Raw genomic sequence first — 25,142 nt, forward strand, 5'->3', positions numbered from 1 at the left:
AATGTATAAAGATGTTTTACCAAATTGTAAAGGAGAATAATCTGAAAAGCTTTGAGTTGAAAGAATCCTTTGGCTTAGAGAAACAGGACTTTTATAAGTATTTACTAGGAGTTATTATTATCAAGAAATGAAAAAGAATGATGGCCATCAAAGTTTTGACTGAAATATTTCTTAAAGCTCATAAATCTGATATCTAAATTATACAAATGTATAAACAATCTGGACACATTCACTCTACTGATTACATTAAGAGTAAATGGGAAAGGGAGGGTCACTTTGTTCAGGATGATGAAGAGTGGGAAAGTATATGTCCATCTCATTAGAGAACCACGGGATCACATGTTTGGAGGGAATTCTGTTGGAAAAGTGTGTCTGGTTTCTTTATAAGCCTTTTTATTTTGAACAGACAATTTATGACATCACCTTCCCAATGGATTTCAGAACTATGTATTTGGGCCTCAGGCCTCCTGCCATAGACACAACCTACAAAATGCATCAACGACTCGACTAACATATTTGGACATTCGCAATATGGAAAAAAATACTTTCAGTCCTGACATGAAAATGGATACATTTGACAAGACTTTGGACAAAATGGGACTTCTTCTTTGGGTTTCCTGTGCCATCATTTTTTCCTTATTTTTTTTAATGATTTGTTGGATGTCTACTTTTTTATTTATATCTGATCTCTCTCTGGTCTTGTTTCCCCTTGACTGTTTTTGTTTTGTATGTGTTCTTAAATTTGAAAAATAAAAACATGTTAAATGTATAAAAAAAGATGGGGAGATGGGTCCCAGAGTAGTTCACTGTGGGGCCACTGCTCCTGAGGAGATGCGGTACTGCAGGATGGGTCAAATGCTGAGGACAAATCTCCCACTTTTTTCCTTATTTAACCATAAGTGGAATTCTGATCAATGATGACACTACCTTGTTCCCCAGTTTGTGAACTTTTGTGTCGTATTTGTTTTTCCAGGTTCTCTTCACATCTGACTCGACTTACAGCAGGTATGGCCTGTCAGACAGGGGGCGTATGAGAATCCTCTCCTTGGCCTTTCTTCTCCTGCTCATCTCAGCGGACACGTCGCCTGAACATGAATACCAACATGGCGGACGAGGATGGCTGCTACTTCAATAGCACCGTCAAGTTCTTCTACACGGCGAGCGGCAAGAACATTAGCGACCACTGGAGGAAAAGGGACTACGTGGTGGTCACCCTGGGTATGGCCGTGTGCTTTATTGTCATCTTCTCCAACCTGCTGGTCATGGTCGCCATCCTCAAGAACCGTCGCTTCCACTTCCCCATCTACTACCTGCTGGGCAACCTGGCACTGGCTGACCTCTTTTCAGGTATATGTCCATGCGCATCACACTGCTGCTGCCCAGAGTGGGATTATCTATAAAGGTTATGCAGCTGTCTTGCATTTTTACCATTTGCTGTCCAAATTCAGAGTGTCAATTGAGGGTAAAAACATTTTCTGCTGTAGGAGCTCAAAATGCAAGAGTTGCTACAGCAATGGGGTGCGGTCAGGGCAATCGAGGCAAGCAGTGGTTGACCAATAAATTACCATGTGTCACAACTATATTGGTCCAAATATTTCCAAATAAGCCTGTTTTCCCCTCACTTCAGCTGCTGAAGTTTGGCTAGAAGTCACTGTCTTTGAGAATTATTGTGTGTGAAGCTTAATTCTTCTTCTACCGCTTCTTTTCAGTTGTTCAGAGCCCCGTTCATGTTCCGCTCTCGAACTTGAGCTCTAACTTGAAGTGGCCTTATTGGTATGCAGATATTGAATAAAATAGTTTTCCACATCTATACTCTAACTTCCAGTATACTTCCATACTGGAAGTTTCAAACTGCTGTGGCGCAATTGCGCAGCAGATTGAGCTCTGTTTTGTCACTGAAACACGGGCACGCAGAGGAGCGCGGAGGACAACGGTTTTGCCAAATAATAACCTTTACAGTGCAGTTTGAATCATCAAATCGAACAGTACGTTTTTTTTAAAATAAAAACTTAAAATGCACTGTTCCTATTGTAAAGAAGTGAAAATGGTCATTTGTTAAATTAAAAGCATCAGCAGGTCATATTTACTGAAATCAAATCGTATTTCAATCAAAACATCTTAACAGGTCAGTTACATTTTAACATAGGACCCTTTATTTGACAGGAGCTTCACAATTCTTGAATCCATTGAACTTGAGAGTTTATGGAGAGTTTCTGCTTGAATGTCTTTGTAGGGGTAAATATTTCAAACGTGAATGTGGTCGATGCTGCTCTGTCTGATCATTTCTGTGTCTTCTTTGACCCGTCTGTTTCTCTCAAACCACCGGTTGGTCCTGCAGTTGTTCAGAGGAGACACATAAGTGATGGCACAGGTGCACCGTTTATGGAAATGATAAACTTTGAAAATGTCTCATGTTCTAATGTAAATTATTTGTTGAACTCTGTTACATCTAGTGTTTTGAATGTTCTAGGCACCATTGCCCCTATGAAGGCTAAAATGGTTAAAAATAAGCAGAAGGCGCCATGGAGAAATGATGATTGGGTCAGGGCACAGAAAAGGGAGTGCCGCCGAACGGAAATGGTGCAAGTCAAAGCTCCAGGTTCAAAAAGAGATTTACAAAGAGAAGCTGAACATGTACAACCTAATCTTATGTAGAACTAGGGAAAGATATTTTTCTGAAATAATTGGAAGCTGCAGTAACAGCTGGCGTGTCCTGTTTGCCACAGTAAACAGATTAACAAACGCTCCAGCTCAGCTGCCGTTAGAACTCTTTTCCACATCCAAGTGTAATGAGTTTGCATTATTCTTTAATAACAAAGTTCAGGGCATTAAAAATGCTATAAATCCCACAATGCAAAAAATTACCCTAAAACTACTTAGACACTTAGAGCTGACTCACTTTGCACCTGTAAGTGACAAAACTGTCCATGAGAACATCACCAGTCTGAGTTCATCTACATGCTGCCTCGATGTGTTACTCTCCAGATTTCTAAAGTCTGTGCTGAACAGTTTGTTAGCACCATTCACTCACATAGTTAACATGTCGCTTCAATCTGGAACATTCCCAATGTCTTTGAAAACTGCGGTCATAAAGCCTCTCCTAAAGAAGAGCAGTCTTGATGCCGCAGTACTGAGTAATTACCGGCCCATCTCTGATCTGCCATTTTGGGGCAAAGTCCTTGAAAAGGTTGTTTACCAACAGCTCACAGATTTCCTCTTATAAACAACTCAATTGATGTTTTTCAGGCCTATGGACCAGTGGATTCACTCTGTCACTGCATCCAACAGATCAGTGTGTGGATGCAAAACAACTTTCTCCAGCTGAACTCAGACAAGACTGAAATAATCGTTTTTGGCCACAGAAACAAAGAGAAAGTGTTAGCGGTCACCTCCAGAGTCCCGCTCTAAAACCTACAAACCAAGTTAGAAATCTGGGGGTAATAATTGACTCAGACTTGAACTTTAACAGCCACATCAAATCAATCAGCTGCTTTTTACCATCTAACAAACATTGCCAAAATCCAAAATATAGTGTCTAAACCAGACTTGGAGAGACTTATCCATGCATTTGTCTCCAGTAGATTAGACTACTGTAACGGCCTGCTCACTGGCCTCTCCAAACGAGCTGTAAAACAGCTGCAGTACATCCAGAACGCTGCTGCTCGGGTCCTGACTAGAACCAGGAAGTACCATCACATTAGTCCTGACTAGAACCAGGAAGTACCATCACATTAGTCCTGACTAGAACCAGGAAGTACCATCACATTAGTCCTGACTAGAACCAGGAAGTACCGTCACATTAGTCCTGACTAGAACCTGGAAGTACCATTGCATTAGTCCTGTTCTCAGGTCTCTGCACTGGCTCCCTGTGGCTCAGAGAATAGACTTTAAAGCAGCTCTGCTTTGTACAAGTCTCTCCATGGCTTAGCACCAAAGTACATCTCGGACATGTTATTGCCATATGAACCATCTCGGACTCTGAGGACCTCGGGGCCCGGCCTCCTGCTGGTGCCAGAGTCAGGACTAAACATCTGTGTTTCAGTTTTATGCAGCTAAAATCTGGAACAGTCTTCCTGAAGGTTCTACTCTGACAATGTTCAAATCTAAGCTAAAAACAGTTTTGTTTAGCTGTGCATGTGACTGAAAGGATTTTTCTTTACACTCTTCTCTTTTATGACTTAAATTGTTTTTAATTAGTTAATTTGATTGCATTTCTGTTTCTGTAATTTATGTGTGATTTTAATGCATTTTTCCTGCTGTGTGAAGCACTTTGAATTGCCTTGTGTATGAAATGAGCTCTAGAAATAAACTTGCCTTGCCTTGCCTAGGACGTCAGAATAGCCTCCCAGAGCTGCTGTTTGGATGTGAACTTCCTCCTGCTCAGAGATCTTTCTCTTGAGGATGCTCCAAATGTTCACAATAGAGTTGAGGTCGGGGGAGGATGGGGACCCTTCTTTTATGTCCATAGCAGCCAATGATACAGAGGTATTCCTTGCAGCATGAGATGATTTTGTTACAGAAAGCATAGTTCTTCTTTTTGTGCCACGGAAGAAAGTCAGCAACTCCACATACTTCACACCTTCAGGGACCCCAAAGGGGCCGACCAGTTCTCTTCCTATGATTCTGACCCAAAACATATGACTCCGCCTCCTCCTTGGTGATGTTCCTGCCTTGTTGGGACATGGTGATTGACCACCAACCATTCACCGCTCCATCCCTCTGGATCATCAGTGAACAAGACTGTTTGAACATTAGTCTTCATGTATTTCTGGGCCGACTGGAGCCGTTTCTGCTTGTGAGCATTGGTTAAGGGCCAAATGGAAGGTTTATGCATAACTGCAAGTCTCTGGTGGATCCTAAACCTTGATGTTCACGGGACAGAGGCACCAGCAGCTTCAAATACCTGTTTGCTGCTTTGTAATGACATTTTAGCAGCTGCTCTCTTAATCTGATGTATTTGTCTGGCAGAAATCTTCCTCATTGTGTCTTTTTTCTGCACGAATCTGTGTGTGTTCTGAGTCAGCTAATAGTACAATTAGTAATGATCACGCTTAAGTTTTCATGAAATAAGGTATAAGTATACCTTGTCCAAGGCATTCAACTATTTCACGCTTTTTGGCACAAGAAATCCTTTTTCTTTCCCATATTGCTTGAAAATGGTGGTCTGCTTAATAGTGCAGAAAGTCCTTCCAAAGAGCCATGAGACACAATACCATCCATGAGTTTCACTGGAAAACAAACCAAAAATTACCTTATGACACACAATTTGCATAATAATTTGGAACGCGGTTTATATTTCAGGTGCAGAGTAGCAAAGCAGATGTCGCACTGCAGCTGCTGTGGGGCAAGTTAAAGTGTCCTTTACCACGTTATCACCCCCTGATATTTACAAACAAGCTAGCCAACAATGTAGAAACGAGTAACTGTTGCCCCTTTTCCATAGGCCTCTGATTGGCTCTACTGAGTACGTTCACGACCCTGAAAGCATCTCCATCACAATTGGTGTGCTCAAGAGACGCCAAAATACGGTTACAACCGCTACATACTATGATATTGTACCCATAAAAGCCCATAAAGCAGAGCGTCAGGGGCAGACAGAGGATGGATACAAACACAGGGAATAGCAAAAAGGCCAAATGATCACTTTATTACTCACACCTCATGTAGTAAAGTTAAACCACATTGGACAAGTGGTCAAGTCTGACCACTTTTTTGGACTTTAAGCCGCTACTTTTCCCCATGCCTTTAATCCTGCGGCCCAAACAACGGTGCATCTAATTTATAGATTTTTACTGGCTAACAGGCACCGGGGAGCAATCTATCAGGAAGTGCAAGAATTTGACACTGTAGAAGAAGACGTCAGTGGAAGCACTGTCCATGGGACATGTCGCGTTCTCTGTAATAAAACACACAGCGTTTTAAAGCTTACAATACAATTCTGGGACATATTCACAGAGAAATGAGGAAGTGAATCTAGACACAGCTGAACACAAAGACACTGCGCTCTGCAGTCTAGAACCTGCCGCATTGAAATGACTTTCTTTGCCAGACCTGACCCACAGGTCAAAAGGCAACCATGAACAATCTTTCTGTGTAAACACTCTCTAAGCACAAGCTCTGGAGCAGATGAGCATGTTGTGAAGACAAAGACACAGGTAAATCAGCTCACAAGGACAGAGGGAACAATGGGGACAGCTCAAATGTGTTCTCCCCTTTATGTTAAACAAATGGATGTGTGTTGTATTACAATCCAACTCTTATTCACTGAGAAATTAGTGAGGAAATGAGGAACTGAATTTGGACGCGGGGACATATGATACGGCGGTCTGCATTTTATAACCCGCCCTGTTCTGAAATGAGAATTCACTACTGTGGACCATCTTTGTGTAAATATCTCATGTTATAACGTTGACAGGTGAGACCCGTAACTGTACAATTTATTTTTTCTTTGTAAATTTTGTTGGCGTAGCTTTTTTCGGGCTCTAGAGCACTCCCGAAAATTATGGTAAATGTTCAGAATTCCATTTACGTCTCAAAACGGCTCAAACAGAGTTTATCCCAGCCTCCTGATAAATTAGACACAGCATGGAACAGACATTCTATTTTGGATTTTTAGGCCCAAATATTAATGGAAAAAAAATGATTTTGATAATTTATGTCTAAAAACATTCTCTAGAGGAAGACTAGACTTCACTGGTTATTTGTGTGCAGTTTTACATTTGAAAATGGCTTTGTTGAAAACCCTGGAGCATGTTTGTCACACTTAAATGTTTCAGATCATCAAACTAATTTAAATGTTTGTTAAAAACAAAACGAGTAAACACAAAATGCAGGTTTTAAATAAAGGTTTTTATTACTAAGAGAAAACTAATCTACCTACATGGCCTTGTGTGAAAAAGTGTTATATTGTTATAGTCAACTAGTCCCAATTAGTTGACTGATCATTGCATCTTTACTGTCGTCGCTTATTGGCAGTGGAACAGATCCATGCTGATTCTACATCTACGACTGGACCAAAATAGAGTGGGCTTGTTAGTGGAGCTGGCTCCACTTCCTGATCCTGACCCATCCTTTTACTTAAGCATGAAGACTCCTCAATGTCCTGCTTAAATTGCCACTAAGGGATAAATAAAGTGATTTGATTAATTGAGCATGTGTGTGTCCAACAGGAGTGTCCTACCTCCACCTGATGTTCCACACCGGGCCCTGGACCATAAAGCTGACCAAGCACCAGTGGTTTGTGCGTCAGGGCCTGATCGACACCAGCCTAACAGCCTCTGTGCTCAACCTGCTGGCCGTGGCCGTGGAGCGCCACCAGACCATCTTCAGCATGCAGCTGCACAGCGAGATGAGCAGACGCCGCGTGCTCCTCATTATTGTGGGCATCTGGCTGCTGTCCATCCTCATGGGGCTGGTGCCCTACATGGGCTGGCACTGCCTGTGTGACCTGGTCAACTGCTCCACCATGGCCCCGCTCTACAGCCGCAGATACCTGGTGTTCTGGGCCGTGCTCAACCTGCTCACCTTCTCCATCATGATGGCTGTTTACACACGCATCTTCCTCTACGTGCGCCACAAGAGCAGGCAGATGTCCCAGCACACGTCCCATACGCGCTACAGGGACACCGTGGTCAACCTCATGAAGACTGTGTCCATGATCCTGGGTGAGCAACCGATCCACACACTGCAGGAGAACACAGAAAACCAAGTAGTACAAAGTTTACCATAGCACTAGTACACCAAGTACACCGCAGCACTAGTACACAGTAATACACCATAGGACTGTTCTTAAAATGTTTATAATTCTTGGTTATACGTGTTTCAATCTAGAGATGTGTATCGTGATACTTTTGAACAACATACATTTATTATAAATTGCAGATTGACTGTATTAAGGCAAGGCAAGTTTATAAAATCCTTTCAGACACATGCACAGCTAAACTGTTTTTAGCTTAGATTTGAACATTGTCAGAGTAGAACCTTCAGGAAGACTGTTCCAGATTTTAGCTGCATAAAACTGAAACAGATTCCCCATGTTTAGTCCTAAGTCTGGCACCAGTAGGAGGCCGGTCCATGTTTAGTCCTGACTCTGGCACCAGCAGGAGGCCGGTCCATGTTTAGTCCTGACTCTGGCACCAGCAGGAGGCCGCTCCATGTTTAGTCCTGACTCTGGCACCAGCAGGAGGCCGGTCCATGTTTAGTCCTGACTCTGGCACCAGCAGGAGGCCGGTCCATGTTTAGTCCTGACTCTGGGCACCAGCAGGAGGCCGCTCCATGTTTAGTCCTGACTCTGGCACCAGCAGGAGGCCGGTCCATGTTTAGTCCTGACTCTGGGCACCAGCAGGAGGCCGCTCCATGTTTAGTCCTGACTCTGGCACCAGCAGGAGGCCGGTCCATGTTTAGTCCTGACTCTGGCACCAGCAGGAGGCCGGTCCATGTTTAGTCCTGACTCTGGGCACCAGCAGGAGGCCGGTCCATGTTTAGTCCCGACTCTGGAACCAGCAGGAGGCCGGTCCATGTTTAGTCCTGACTCTGGCACCAGCAGGAGGCCGGTCCATGTTTAGTCCTGACTCTGGGCACCAGCAGGAGGCCGCTCCATGTTTAGTCCTGACTCTGGCACCAGCAGGAGGCCGCTCCATGTTTAGTCCTGACTCTGGCACCAGCAGGAGGCCGGTCCATGTTTAGTCCTGACTCTGGCACCAGCAGGAGGCCGGTCCATGTTTAGTCCTGACTCTGGGCACCAGCAGGAGGCCGGTCCATGTTTAGTCCCGACTCTGGAACCAGCAGGAGGCCGGTCCATGTTTAGTCCCGACTCTGGCACCAGCAGGAGGCCGGTCCATGTTTAGTCCTGACTCTGGGCACCAGCAGGAGGCCGGTCCATGTTTAGTCCTGACTCTGGCACCAGCAGGAGGCCGGTCCATGTTTAGTCCCGACTCTGGAACCAGCAGGAGGCCGGTCCATGTTTAGTCCTGACTCTGGCACCAGCAGGAGGCCGGTCCATGTTTAGTCCTGACTCTGGGCACCAGCAGGAGGCCGCTCCATGTTTAGTCCTGACTCTGGCACCAGCAGGAGGCCGCTCCATGTTTAGTCCTGACTCTGGCACCAGCAGGAGGCCGCTCCATGTTTAGTCCTGACTCTGGGCACCAGCAGGAGGCCGGTCCATGTTTAGTCCCGACTCTGGAACCAGCAGGAGGCCGGTCCATGTTTAGTCCTGACTCTGGCACCAGCAGGAGGCCGGTCCATGTTTAGTCCTGACTCTAGGCACCAGCAGGAGGCCGGTCCATGTTTAGTCCTGACTCTGGCACCAGCAGGAGGCCGGTCCATGTTTAGTCCTGACTCTGGCACCAGCAGGAGGCCGGTCCATGTTTAGTCCTGACTCTGGCACCAGCAGGAGGCCGGTCCATGTTTAGTCCTGACTCTGGCACCAGCAGGAGGCCGGTCCATGTTTAGTCTTGACTCTGGCACCAGCAGGAGGCCGGTCCCTGAGGTTCTCGGAGTCAGAGATGGTTCATATGACACATGTCTGAGATGTACTTTGGTGCTAAGCCATGGAGAGACTTGTACACAAGCAGAGCTGCTTTAAAGTCTATTCTCTGAGCCACAGGAGCCAGTGCAGAGACCTGAGAACAGGACTAATGTGATCATACTTCCTGGTTCTAGTCAGGACTAATGTGATGGTACTTCCTGGTTCTTGTCAGGACTGATGTGATGGTACTTCCTGGTTCTTGTCAGGACTCGAGCAGCAGCGTTCTTGAAACTGCTGGGCTCTGAGTATCAAGATACATATCGTATGGTAGATTCTGGTGAGGTAATAGGATATTGCCTGGCACTTCACATGTATCCTGATACGAATACTTCAGTCCAGCTCAAACCATACATAAGGTTTAGTTTCAATTGTACATGTTGTACTTGAAACTGTAAAAAGATTTTTTAACCAGGAAAAGTATTTCCTCGTGGTCCCTGCCTCCTTCTCCTGTCACCTGTCCGTCCCCAGCCAATCTGGTGTCAGTCCTCCCTTAATGTGCGTGCATAGCCCTGGGCCTCTAGTGCAGCCTGTTCTTCAAAGTGTGTGCTCAGAAAACCGGCCCTGTCCTGTCTCAGCCTGTCCTCGTTCCTCCCTCTTTCATATCTTTTTGTATTTACTCTGGCTGTCTTTTTTCTTCTTTTTTTAAATAAATAAAGAGATCCAAATGAATCCAAGGCACATAAAGTCCAACACAAATATTGTGTTTAGTCCAGAGTCTGTAAAATTTGTAAATGTTCAGTCCAAATGTGATTTTTGTATTTTTAAAAATGTTTTTCCTTTTTCCATGTCAGTGACAATGTTGGTCCAGTCCTTGATCATCAGCACAGTTTGTGTCATCCATTTTCTTGTGATGGCCTTTTCCCTGCTCCCAGGAGTGTATTCCAAAGATCTCCATTGGTTGTGTCCGTGCCCAGAGTTAGGAGGCTTGTGTGTGCCTCCTGGCAACCACATTTTCTCCAATAGAATTTCCTTGTGCATAATGAGCACAATGTGTCAAACACGTGATTTGGTGATTCTCCACTGAGATGGACATTATTTCCCCATTCTTCGTCCCTCTGCTTCCCATTTATTTTGAATGTAATTAGTAGAGTGGCTGTTCAAATTGTTAATACATTGATATAGTTTAGCTATTATTCCCCTTAAAGTTCTGATTTATCAGCTTTAATGAATAATTCAGTCTAAAGGTTACAGTGGTCATTGCTCAGTTTAATTTCTTGGTTAGAATAAGCATCAACATTTGATGTGATTTTCTTTTACAAACTGGTAGAAACCCTTTGTACCTTTTGTTATCTAGACTTTAAATCTAAAATCTGTGCTGTTAGGTGTTTGGTGCGAATGTTTGATCATAAGCCAACCAGTTTAAGATTTTAACATCTTTGTTGTGTGTGTTTTTTATGTGTTTTGATTAGTTTTTTCAAAGCTTTAAGCACAGAATTTACCCAGGACTTCTCCACCCACTCCAAATGACTCTGTTTGTGATCATCCACTAAGGCCTGCACAGGAACCCCCGGCACAACATTCATCAATATTTTTCCTTTGAGCTTCATATTCTGGTTCACACCAGCAACGCTCTGATTTGAGCTGAAATAATAATAATTATTATTATTATTATTATTATTATTATTATTATTATTATTGTTATTATTGTTATTATTATTATTGTTATTGTTATTGTTATAATAATAATAATAATAATAATAATAATAATAATAATAATAATAATAATAATAATAATAATAATAATAATAATAATAATAATAATAATAATAATAATAATAATTTTTCAGACAAGGTAAAGCCAAACCAAATTTTTCTTTTGATAATTGTAGAGTCTTGACCCGGATACAAGGTTTTTTCCTTGCCATCCAAATCTTGATTGTTTTATTTCACTCTTCAAACAGCCGACAAAAGTGGAAAGTGGAAGAGTCTGGAATAGAATAGAGTCTTGACAAAACATTCATTTTATGGTTTCAATCCTAAAGCAAATTGATAGACCACACCTAAATATCCAAGAGATCCTGTTTGCCTTTTAAATGGATAAGTCTAAAGGTCAGAGTTCAGTTTTTTTTACATTTAATTTGTATCCATTTTTAAAAGAAAATACATCACATTGGGTATTGCATTTCTGGTTTGGTCAGGTCAAATATAATAGATCATTGTCATCATTCCCTCAATTGTAACACCATGAATTGTTTTTGATTGACTAATATATTGGGCTAATGGTGCCAAGTACAAGGCAAGCAGGTTAATTTAAATTCTTGAAAAATAAATAAATGAGCCCGGCTGACAGAATCAAAAGCTTTCTTGGCATCCAAACTGATTATTATGGCTTTATTTTAATGCATATGATTCATTATGAGGAAAGATCATCTTGTGTTTTCTTGCGTTAGTCGTCTTTTAATAAATCCTTTCCAATCCTTGTGAATTAAATTTATTTCTCCCATTCTTTTGGGCATAATTGAGGTGTATAAACCACATTCAGAATAGAAATACTGTACTTGTGGGTATACTGAGTAAAGGCCGCTCCAACAAAACTTCCAAAGAAACAAGACATGGCACATATACGGGCCACACCTGTTTATAAGCCGCAGGTGCCCACGTTGTATAATGAGATATTTACACCAAAATATGATCCACGGCAATGATGCAGGTGTCAGGTCTGGCCATCTGGCTCAAACAGTAGAATACAACCGCGTGGGCCAAGTGAACGTCCTGGCCACCCACCAGAACCTGGGACACTGTGGTCTTTTCCCATGCTGCTGCAGCATCCATAATGCTGCTCCACCTCAGCAATGCATGCTCCTCCTCCACCTCCCGCCTTCACATACAGTGGGTACAAAAAGTATTCAGACCCCACCTTTGTTTCATTGCAGCCATTTGCTAAAATAAAAAAAAAAACAATGCACCCCATCTTGACAGAAAAAAACAGAAATTGTATGAACTCATTTTATTGAAATAGTGTTTGGGATATTTTATGCAACCCAAAACATTGTGCACCTCCCGCCCAGAAGCCTTGGCCCTCCGGATAATTCAGTTTAATAGCCCTGGTATAGTCACTTATCAAAATGACAAGCATTTTTTTTTATAGTTAACTAGTAATGATTACTTGATTAATTGTTGCAGCTCTAATATAAGATAAGCCATATAGACCTCCCTACAAGATCATGTTGGACAGATCAGTTCCTGAGGAAAGTCTGTCCCATCATGTTCCCTCAGCTCCTCTCTCTTCGCTGTGTCTCCTCTGTGGCTGGAACTTCCTCACCCATTTCCAGCTGAGGAATGAAGGACGGGAGCAGACGGGGACAGAGAAATGAGACAAAGCCTTTAGAGATATTCTCTACTTTCCTCTGTGTCTTCCCTGTCCCTCTTGGCCACTGTCCCTCGGCCCAGGTCTTTCCCTCCAGGCCCACCCTGCATTCCTCAGTGTTTTAAAATGCAACACTCCTTTACTGTCAGCGCTGAGCTCCAGGAGAGAAGGGGGCAGGGCTGTAGTGCTGCGCGTGCCCAGACACAGCCTACATACTTGGGCTGAGTGTGACAGAGAACAGTCTCCTCCTCTGGTTCATACCACATCGCCCAAATATGTGGCCGTAACTGTAAACACTGACAGTTTAGCAGTTTAGATTACACCAGGCAGGGCTAAAAGATTAATGACAGATGAGTCAAAATCCTTGTTTGAATGGGACCACAAGAGCTGCAAATTATTTTCAAAAAGAAAGCTGCTGTCTTTTTGCTTCTTAAAGGTGAGACTCTGCAGTTGAATAAGAAAAAAATGGAAGTCATCAATTTGAAACTTCTTGTGTAGTTTACGCACAAATGTAAGGAGTTTTTCATCATGAAATGCAGGAGTGTCCAAACTTTTTTCACCGAGGGCCACATTTTTAGACTTATACGCAGCAGAGGGCCACAAACAACCCAGCAATGTCAAATTTGTCAAATAACAAAATGAATCATTCGAATTTTTGCATTTCTTTAGTAAGACTTGGAACATGTATTAGATTGGTATAACATAATGCTTGAATTTTTCCAATTTCCCAGGAAAAAGTATGACGTTTTGTTGTTGGTCTGAGGGCCGCATTTGGCCCCCGGCCCGTAGTTTGGACATGCCTGATGTAATGTTTCCATTTATACAGTGAGGAAAATAAGTATTTGAACACCCTGCAATTTTGCAAGTTCCCCAGTGAAATTGCACCCATGATGAAAAATTCAGACCCCTCCATAATTTCTAACTGGAAGAACAAAATCACAGAGTGTTCAAATACTTATTGTCCTTACTATAAATAAGGCATTTCATGTCTGTGTATGTTGAATATTAGATATAAAAACACATGCAGAGGGGATATTGAGATAGTATTTAATATTTGGGTCAAAAATGGGAGTGAAAACAACTACTGTGTATGATTAATGAAGAAAAAAATGTCCCCCTGTAATTTATTCCATTTTGCCCACCAGCTGATAAAAAATATCTACCAACCTTTGAGAAAGGTATCGTAAAAACCCAACAAATGTTCAAACTACAGGCCTCTCATTACTCCTTCATACATTTATCAAAGGAAATCAGGATATTAGCGCTTGATCCCCCTTATAATTTGAGTAAATCAGAGGCAAAAATTACAGAGTCTCAGTGTCATATTGTCCAACTAATTGTTAGTACTCCAAAGGGTTCAGGAACAGCTTCGGTTTGAACTGGGCCTTTTAGGACTGATCCCGGTCTCTGTGGGAGAGAAAACGGCTTGTGAACTTACAATGGTCCATATTAATCTGTGGATGAAATGGATTCTAACAAATTTCATCAAGCTTCTTTAAGAGCAGCATGGGCTATGTTGTTTACCAGGTTTAAAGCGGCTTCCAAAACGCGCGTCGAGCACGTAGTGCGTTATCCGCGGCGCGATTTCTTAGTTTTTGCGGCGTGATTGCGTTTTTTTACGCTCTCGACGCTTTGAGCACGCGTATGAGCCGGCGGAGGCGACGAAAGCGGCTTACGCGAAGCGTAGCAGCTGCCGCAGCAGCCAATCAGAGCTGACGCTCTAGTGACGTACGTTCGTATTTCCCCTCGCATTTCCGGTATTCCCCGTGGAATTCCCCAAGAAGCGCCACTTTTTCCTTGCTCGTCAACAATGGCAGACGAAAGACTGATTGTGGCTGTTTGTGGGAGAAAGGAGCTGTACCATGTATTCACGGTGGAAAACAGAGACCGGCGCCTCCGTGTGAGTTTTGAAAACCAAATACGTTTGTTTTCACGTATTTGGTTTTCAAAACCCTCACACGGAGGCGCCGGTCTCTGTATTCCACCGTGAACACTCTCGATATCCGCCATTTTACACAATGAAAGGCCACACCAACAACAACTCCACTGCTCATGTGACAACACCTCTACTGCGCATGTGCGCAGAGAGCTCGAGCGCGCCGTACGCGCGCCTGTGTACAGTGGCCGGGGCGTCGATAGCGCGCGTCCGGTGCGTAAACCTTTCAAATGTACACGCGCTCAAATTCTGCGTCGGGCGCGATTAGGCCGCGGCGGTCTGTACGTAGTTTAAGTGTCTATGTTGAGAGAGCAAAAAATTTAAAATAAAACCTTTTGCCTGCGTTATCTCGCCTTTTCAAATGTAAATGAATCACTCAAAGGCTGTATTTTTGTTCAGAACATTGAAAGTCAATGTATTTGCTTTTAAGAAGACGAAATACAATTTTATTGAAATATGAGCAGGGAATAAAACTCTTTGTACCCTGCGGTCATTTTAACGGTGCGTTAAATTTAATTAATTAATTAATTTAATTTTGACTGGCAAACGGCCACCAGGGGGCCAATGTGGTTTTGTCTACACAATGGGGAACTTTCGGTGTTGCACGCAAGTAGGTACAGAAGTAAAAGAACAGATAACTTATAGGAAGCTTAAAAAAAACACTCTTAATAGAAAAAAACTTTTATAAACAAAACTCTTAAATACAAAACCTCTCATACTTAATAAGGAATAGAAAGAAAAAATTAAAATAAAATAACAGACAAAAATAATGATCATAATAGTGGCAAAAGTAAACACTTATTTACAGCAGTTATATACACATGAATATGACATTATTGCACATGATTGTCAGTATTGCACATGATTATGTCAGTATTGCACATGATTATGTCAGTATTGCACATGATTATGTCAGTATTGCACATGAATATGTCAGTATTGCACATGATTATGTCAGTATTGCACATGATTAGGTCAGTATTGCACATGATTAGGTCAGTATTGCACATGATTAGGTCAGTATTGCACATGATTATGTCAGTATTGCACATGATTATGTCAGTATTGCACATGATTATGACAGTATTGCACATGATTATGACAGTATTGCACATGATTATGACAGTATTGCACATGATTATGACAGTATTGCACATGATTATGACAGTATTGCACATGGGTATGACAGTATTGCACATGGGTATGACAGTATTGCACATGGGTATGACAGTATTGCACATGGGTATGACAGTATTGCACATGGGTATGACAGTATTGCACATGGGTATGACAGTATTGCACATGATTAGGTCAGTATTGCACATGGGTATGACAGTATATAGCCCACATGTTCAGGGCTAAAAGTGTTTGTAGAGTCGGAAAGACCTATGAAACCTCCTTCTCACAGCGAGGGTGGATCAGTCTCTCACTGAAGCTGCTCTCCAGAGCGGACAGAGTGTCCTACAGAGGGTGAGACTCATGGTCCAGCATAGATGTGAGTATAGCCAGGACCCTTCTGTCCCCCACCTCCTGCACAGAGTCCAGAGCACAGCCCAGGACGGAGCTGGACTTCTTTATGACCATGTCCATCTTCGACAAGGAGAGGGGTGGGGGATGAGGAGACGTAGACGGGGTGAGGGATGAGGAGACGTAGACGGGGTGAGGGATGAAGAGACGTAGACGGGGTGAGGGATGAGGAGACGTAGACGGGGTGAGGGCTGAGGAGACGTAGACGGGGTGAGGGCTGAGGAGACGTAGACGGGGTGAGGGATGAGGAGACGTAGACGGGGTGAGGGATGAGGAGACGTAGACGGGGTGAGGGATGAGGAGACGTAGACGGGGTGAGGGATGAGGAGACGTAGACGTAGACGGGGTGAGGGATGAGGAGACGTAGACGTAGACGGGGTGAGGGATGAGGAGACGGAGACGTAGACGGGGTGAGGGCTGAGGAGACGGAGACGGGGTGAGGGCTGAGGAGACGTAGACGGGGTGAGGGCTGAGGAGACGTAGACGGGGTGAGGGCTGAGGAGACGTAGACGGGGTGAGGGCTGAGGAGACGTAGACGGGGTGAGGGCTGAGGAGACGTAGACGGGGTGAGGGCTGAGGAGACGTAGACGGGCTGAGGAGACGTAGACGGGGTGAGGGCTGAGGAGACGTAGACGGGGTGAGGGCTGAGGAGACGGGGTGAGGGCTGAGGAGACGGGGTGAGGGCTGAGGAGACGGGGTGAGGGCTGAGGAGACGGGGTGAGGGCTGAGGAGACGGGGTGAGGGCTGAGGAGACGGGGTGAGGGATGAGGAGACGGGGTGAGGGATGAGGAGACGGGGTGAGGGATACGGAGACGGGGTGAGGGATACGGAGACGGGGTGAGGGATACGGAGACGGGGTGAGGGATACGGAGACGGGGTGAGGGATACGGAGACGGGGTGAGGGATGAGGAGACGTAGACGGGGTGAGGGATGAGGAGACGTAGACGGGGTGAGGGATGAGGAGACGTAGACGGGGTGAGGGATGAGGAGACGTAGACGGGGTGAGGGATGAGGAGACGTAGACGGGGTGAGGGATGAGGAGACGTAGACGGGGTGAGGGATGAGGAGACGTAGACGGGGTGAGGGATGAGGAGACGGGGTGAGGGATGAGGAAACGGGGTGAGGGATGAGGAAACGGGGACGGGGTGAGGGATGAGGAGACGGGGACGGGGTGAGGGATGAGGAGACGGGGACGGGGTGAGGGATGAGGAGACGGGGACGGGGTGAGGGATGAGGAGACGGGGACGGGGTGAGGGATGAGGAGACGGGGACGGGGTGAGGGATGAGGAGACGGGGACGGGGTGAGGGATGAGGAGACGGGGTGAGGGATGAGGAGACGGAGACGGGGTGAGGGATGAGGAGACGGAGACGGGGTGAGGGATGAGGAGACGGAGACGGGGTGAGGGATGAGGAGACGGAGACGGGATGAGGAGACGGAGACGGGGTGAGGGATGAGGAGACGGGGTGAGGGATGAGGAGACGGGGTGAGGGATACGGAGACGGGGTGAGGGATGAGGAGACGGGGTGAGGGATACGGAGACGGGGTGAGGGATGAGGAGACGGAGACGGGGTGAGGGATGAGGAGACGGGGTGAGGGATGAGGGATGAGGAGACGGGGTGAGGGATGAGGAGACGGAGACGGGGTGAGGGATGAGGAGACGGAGACGGGGTGAGGGATGAGGAGACGGAGACGGGATGAGGAGACGGAGACGGGATGAGGAGACGGGGTGAGGGATGAGGAGACGGGGTGAGGGATGAGGAGACGGGGTGAGGGATGAGGAGACGTAGACGGGGTGAGGGATGAGGAGACGTAGACGGGGTGAGGGATGAGGAGACGGGGTGAGGGATGAGGAGACGTAGACGGGGTGAGGGATGAGGAGACTGATGAGGGGACTGGTGAGGCATGAGGATGAGGAGAGAGAGATCTCTCAGTTAAGATAATTACAAAATATACTGTAAAAACATTGGTGATGGATGAGGTTAGAGGGTGGACGGTGGAGGGTCTGCGCCGGTCCCGGGACAGTGCTGTAAGTTTGGAGGAGATGAAATGAGGATCCACTGGTGAAACGGGATCCTCCAGACTAAACCCCGAGTGGGACCAGAGTGCGGCACTCAGGAATGTGCTGTTTATGCTCAGTGTGTCCATCTCCTGTCCTCCCTCACCCCTACCTCACCCCATCGCCTTACCCACACCACCTACACTACCTCCTACCCCCAACTCACCCCATCTCCTTACCCACACCATCTACACTACCTCCTACCCCCAACTTACCCCATCTCCTTACCCACACCACCTACACTACCTCCTACCCCCAACTCACCCCATTATAATAATCTATATTTAAAACATTTACATGGAAGAAAATAGATTATTCTAGTCCTTTCACTAACTGTTCATTCATTTTCTACCGCTTGTTCCCTTTCGGGGTACTTTGGGCCTTAGGCGGGGTTCACACCCTGGACAGGGGCCAACTCGGCGCAGGGCCAACATTTGTTTACTAGGGCCTTTTTGTCATGGAATCAGACATACACCAGATGCTATTCCTTAACACATAGAGAACACAATTCAACTTAGAATATGAAACGACACAGAAATATCAGACATTTGTGTGGCATGCATGGGAGAAAACGCGGGGACTGTGTCAGCCAAGCCGTTGTAAGGAGCCTGGCTGACCCTCCTGCGTCTCACCCTGTTTTTTCCCATGCTGGTTGGTTTTATTAGATATTCTGTAATAGGCGGGTCACATTTCTCATTGGTCAGCCTCACATCAAGGCACTTGGTATTTTTCCGTAGAGATAAAGCCTTGGGTAAACATTACCCAAACTCTTCTGGGCTGTCACCCCCCTCCTAGGGTAAACATTCTTTGGCCCATCTTTACGACCCCTTCACAAATGCAGTTTGTCACACACCCGTTCTTCTCTTAGACTAATGATGCAGATAATATATCACTATTATGCAGATAAAATACATCACAGAAATATAATCATATATTCACATTTTATCACATTTCCCTCCTGTTTATCAAAGCATTAGTCTACTGTCTCATATGCCAAACACATTACTCTTTTCAGTTTTCAACATGTCTTTCATATTGGTGTTAAAATGACACTTTTACACACAAAAGGTTTATGCACAGTCTTCAACATTGAACACACTTCTTTTCTCTCGGCCCACAACATTTCTACTTTCATTACTGTCCTAAATTTTGAGTCAGATTGGTCAATCTCTGTAATTTGACAAACAGACAATTTATACAGTCTATAATTTGCGGTGTGATGGGAAATATAAAAGTACAAGCGGAAAGCCCTTAAACCCGCTGCTCTCTGGTCAGTCAGTTTGACTTGTCAGGGACCTCTCTGGACACCCCAATAGAATCAAATACGTAGTATCAGGTGCTACTGGAACCAGATTGTCCACTAACCTCTCGACCTTGACCCTGCAGTATGGTTCTGGGTGATGCTGATCTGTAATGACCATGGCTGGCCACAAAAGGGATACATAGGCACAACGTCCTACACCCTTTGCCTCCAAGTGCCCTCTCAGCACTCTGTGCCCACACCACCATACGTCCTCGCTTGGTTTCTTAAGAGGCCTTCTTCCGCTGCTCGCTTCAGTCACACCTATGACACATATGAACTGGTACATTTCCCATCTCAATTCATAATCTCATTGACATTGCATGTAGTTATGTTGTAGCAGATAAAAAACTCTCTTAGTTAGTGCAAACAATAGTGGCTGTATAATATGCCATTGTGTTTCTTCAGCTACTGTCATGTCAATTATACATTGTACATTATACATTATACATTTCATAACCTTTCAAGTTGATCACTTATTTTCTTCCCTTTTATTTTAGGTCTGTGTATGTTTCATTTCCCGGTATACACAGTTGTGACACACCATTGTATGTTGATGGTCGGTGTGTGGCTCCGTCCACCTTGGCTCGTCCCTGTAAACACGACATCTCCAACACGTTCTCTGCGGTGATAAACAAAGTCTTTTCGACAGTTCAGTGCATTTCAAACAGTTTTCTTGTTTACAATTTTTTTTTTTTAGTAATTATTGATTCGGAATATTTGTTTACACGTACATATCCCTCCTTTTTGATATATGGCCTTGCCCATTTCTCAAACTTCTACATTTAAACAAAATTCAATAATCCAGATTTACAACGTTCACTAATCAAGGAAGAGATGGAATTGCGTCTGTCACTCCAACTCCGCAATGTCACCTCTTGACCTTTCACAGTTCAGTGCTCACATCCCTGGCTGAGCCCCCCTTCCACGGCGCTGGGCCCCCACCCTGTGTGTCTGTAATCCGACACTGCCAAACCTATCTGTTTTACCACCATTTGTTTCAAACTCTAAATGTTTCAAAATCTAAATGTCTGGTGTCCACGTGTGTGCGCGTATGTGTGTATGTGTTTGGGTGTAATTCAAAATACATCAAACAATAATTTTTATCTCAATAATTCCCCCGTTGAGCTGGCCATAAGGGTCAATTCACAACTTAGAGTATTAACATCAAATTTCACATCTCCTCTGTTGTGTGGCCTGAATAAAATCACCCATCTAATGTAATATGTTCTAATCTTTTATATGTGCTTCAGGTGAGTTTCAAACTCAATCTCTCACACCTGCTCATGTGGTGCTTTACAAACGTTGTGTATTAGTTTGTTCTAACAAGTCTATATGTGTATTAAAAATCAAAATGATTCTAAACCTTCCCCTTGTCCATAAGGCACATCATTTTATCAACCTGTTTTCCCCTTTTTGCCTACTTTCTTTGTCTTTCCTTTGTCTCTCATCTTCCTCTCTGTCTTCCCCTCTGTGTCTCTCTCTGTCTTCCTCTCTGTCTTCCTCTTGTAACGGAAGAAACACCCATTTCCAAATTTCTAAACCTGCTTTTTCTTTCTCTCTTTCCACTTACTCTTACCCTCACTTGTAACCTGCTTTTACTTTCTCTCTTGCTGCTGATATAACAACAGACGCTGCATTCCCTGGGATTCCACTGTTTAAATATCTGTCTGTTTAGTTCCTGTTATCACTGGTTTTCATAACTTCTATAACGTCTAAATTTAGATGAGATTGTCTAATTTAAATCTATTCAATTCTTGATTGAATCTCCACAATCCTTCAGGTATTTACTTTAGAATGTCAAATTATTTCCCTGTTAATGTTAACTTTTCCTATTACTCATCAGTCAACCCCCCCCTGAGGTGTTGCCGTTGATACTCAATGATAACAACATCTGCTCCATCCTGAGTCCTCTCCAGATTCTTTGCCAGTCAATAGGCCATTATCTCTGACTATATTTTATGACTTGGTGTCGTGTTGTCACCCTGTTAGTTAATAAACCACATGTATGTCCCATGTTCCCCCACTTCTGCGTCAATTGCCCTTGTTAATGACACAGTCATGTCTTTCCTGGGAGGGCATTGGACGTCACTATTTAACTTATTCCCTCACTTACGTCTACATGCAATACGAGGTTTCCTCATGATAATACAAATAAATAAGTTACTTATATACTTTTACTATCACTTTACTTACTGCCCGTTCTACTCCTATGTCCAAAAACATCAGTCGTCACCCATTTACCCACATTATCACTTCCAGGCCTGTGCCTGTATTTGATTCTAAATTCAAAAACACTTCTGTCTTTTTGTCCTGTACTTTCATCTAGTCATGCATTAAGTCCAAAAAGATAATTTTCGTCAAGTCCAAAAATAAAACAAAACAAAACGTAGCTTTGTTCTGTGCACACAAAAAAAAACAAAAGACATCTTTTGTCTTCTATGTCGGGGACAGGAAGTGTCCTGTCTGTGATCACATTCCCCAAAAAAATTGGCCATCTATAAAAATCTGAATTAATCTTTATCTCTTATCAAGTTTAATAAAATCTTTATAATTGATTGTTGTCAATCCAAACAAAAACCCTAAATTTGTTCTACAGAGCTCTCAATAACTAAAATTTAAAACCATCTGGGTATAGTTCTGCTTTTACTAATTTCATCAGTTCAGAGCGTCCTCTGAACTGCTTTCTCCCCATTCTCCTGCCTTGTTGACCCCCCTTATCTCCCCCTCTCTGCCACGTCATCTGAGCACCCTGGAAGTCTCCCTCCAAAATCCTCTTATGACTTTTCCTTTGTCTTTTTACAGTTTGGGGTGATAATTCTGGCATTATGTGGTCTCGGTCGTCTGAGAGAAATGCTACTTGCTTTACAGTCACGGTCAATGTCAAGCTTCTAGAGAAAATCCTTTATTAGATTCCTCCAGACATAAACGTGGTGTTTAAGATTCACCCGTGACTGCAAATTTTAGATCTCTCAGAATAACGCCTTGTGACCCTTGTATGATTAATTGTGATTCACACTTGTTAGTTAATCACTTATTAATCCTCATTCACACATTCACACTTCTCTCTTTCTTACTTCGCTTGTGCACAGCGCTTACATTCACTCATCTTTATGTCAGTAACAACTCGGCATAAGGCATCATTACTTGCTTTCGGTGAGAAACTTAACTCGTGGTGAGCAATTTAACTCCTTTATGTGAGAACTTATCTACACAAAGCCAACCCCCAAAATATTTCCTCAGTAACATCAAACTGGGCATTTCCTCAGTAACACCTAACTGGGCATTTCCTCAGTAACACCTAATTGGGCATTTCCTCAGTAACACCTAACTGGGCATTTCCTCAGTAACACCTAACTGGGCTTTTCCTCAGTAACACCTAACTGGGCATAAGCCTATAATATTTTTCCAGTAAATATCAAACTAATGCATAAAAACGTTTCATGGCTAACTCTTTTTCACACACAAAATTTTGTCTGACCTTCTTCGTCGCCTGTGTTCTCCTGCTGCTTCGAAACGACGCGCTCTCCTCGCGGAGAATGAGGTGCGATGGGCGGCCACGGGAAAAGTGGACTTCCTTTAGCTGTGCACAGACTTCACCGATTCACCCGTCAATCTCCGCGAAGGGCTGCTTGTCGTCCGGCTCGAAGGACCAGAAAATGTCATGGAATCAGACATACACCAGATGCTATTCCTTAACACATAGAGAACACAATTCAACTTAGAATATGAAACGACACAGAAATGTCAGACATTTGTATGGCATGCATGGGAGAAAACGCGGGGACTGTGTCAGCCAAGCCGTTGTAAGGAGCCTGGCTGACCCTCCTGCGTCTCACCCTGTTTTTTCCCATGCTGGTTGGTTTTATTAGATATTCTGGAATAGGCGGGTCACATTTCTCATTGGTCAGCCTCACATCAAGGCACTTGGTATTTTTCCGTAGAGATAAAGCCTTGGGTAAACATTACCCAAACTCCTCTGGGCTGTCACCCCCCCTCCTAGGGTAAACATTCTTTGGCCCATCTTTACGACCCCTTCACAAATGCAGTTTGTCACACACCCGTTCTTCTCTTAGACTAATGATGCAGATAATATATCACTATTATGCAGATAAAATACATCACAGAAATATAATCATATATTCACATTTTATCACACTTTTTTATAATTTGTTTAAAACAATGCAAACGCCCACAGTCTCTGTTCTTGTGCTTGTTGTTCTGCTGTTCGATAAGAAACAAAACATAACAGCCAAATATTGTCACAAAAAAAAATATTATTATTGTAATAAAAATGGGGGCATCCAAGACCATGTTATAAATGCCCACCTGACTTCTGCAATAAAAATACATGAGAAATGACTGAATATCCATTTTGATTCTGTACAATTGCATAGCCATTGTACAGAATCAAAGTTACATTCTTTTATTCCAAAGAAAAACATACTTAAATATACAATGCAATATATAAATCAGCGCTTAAATTCAATATAAGCTTGCGTAGCTTAACTTGATTTTTATGATCGGAGACTTACAAACAATGAACCAAAGAGGTAATCTTTGTTAAAAAAAAAAAAAAAAAAAAAAAAAACTTTAAAAACATCCTTAAATAGAAATGTTTTTTTTAATGTGGAATGGAAAAATATGTATATTGGCAGACATTAGGATTAATCTCTCTCCAGATATCAATTAACCCTATGTATTATTTTGCCAGTAGACATTATTGAACACAAAAGTTCCAGTCAAGCCACAGACAAGGTTTCCTCAGAGTGGTTTGCAATCAGATCTATAACTTCAGTCGCTTCCTGGCGGAGCATATACACTTATCAAAGTAAACACACTTCCATTAATATTTCCTTTGACCAGTACAAATCTGCCATCTTTATGTGTTCAAAACTCCTATTCTGCTTCAGATCGATATGGCCACACCCCTCTTATGTTTGTCCCTGCATGAGGAATAGCAATGTTTATTATAACCAGGTCTAGTTAATTTTCTATGTTGTATCTTTGTTAGTATCTTTGATGGCTTAACTAACTAAAGAAGGCTGTGCTTATTTTACCAGTGCCATTTTACTGACCATATTAAGAGTATCTGCTCTTGTTACAAAGCTCTCTGAACGAGCCCAACACACAAACAACATGATCAAATAATACATTGCAATAAAAAGATAAAGATTCCAAAAACCTGCGAGGAGTCCACTGATTGATCCAGAAAGGATCACAAGTGTACACAACTGTACCGCCCTCCGGTACAGTTAGTAGTAGGTGGTAGTAGTAGTTAGTAGTTCATAAATAATTCTAAGCCTAATTTATTAAGTCTAACTAGTGCTGCCCGGTGATGCAGTGGTCATGGTGGCCGCAGGTCAGGCTCCATGTGCAGCGTGCCGGCTATGACAATTTGCTGCATGTCCTCCTTTCTCCCATTCTCATTCCAAGCTAAAACTGTCCTTCTAATATATCATTCCGGTCAAAAAACTCCTTTTAATGAT

The 25,142-nt window shown here is 43.6% G+C and overlaps 1 protein-coding gene across 2 annotated transcripts in view; it reads left to right on the forward strand.

Annotated features, from left to right (window-relative positions):
- Positions 1 to 1,020: 1,020 nt before the first annotated feature.
- The window catches only part of LOC140377918 (lysophosphatidic acid receptor 2-like), a 283,463-nt gene continuing 259,341 nt past the window's right edge, over positions 1,021 to 25,142 (forward strand). The window contains exons 1-2 of one of the 2 annotated variants that reach the window (XM_072463534.1): positions 1,021 to 1,347; positions 7,170 to 7,664. In XM_072463534.1, coding sequence (XP_072319635.1) covers positions 1,092 to 1,347; positions 7,170 to 7,664 — 751 coding nt within the window. In that variant the 5' untranslated portion in view covers positions 1,021 to 1,091. The remainder of the gene's footprint in view (positions 1,348 to 7,169; positions 7,665 to 25,142) is intronic. The other variant, XM_072463535.1, reaches the window with a different exon arrangement.

The sequence above is a fragment of the Eucyclogobius newberryi genome, unplaced genomic scaffold (genome assembly GCF_026437365.1).
Source record: "Eucyclogobius newberryi isolate DKJ021-1_F unplaced genomic scaffold, fEucNew1.0.hap1 SCAF_4, whole genome shotgun sequence".
NCBI lineage: Eukaryota > Metazoa > Chordata > Actinopteri > Gobiiformes > Gobiidae > Eucyclogobius > Eucyclogobius newberryi.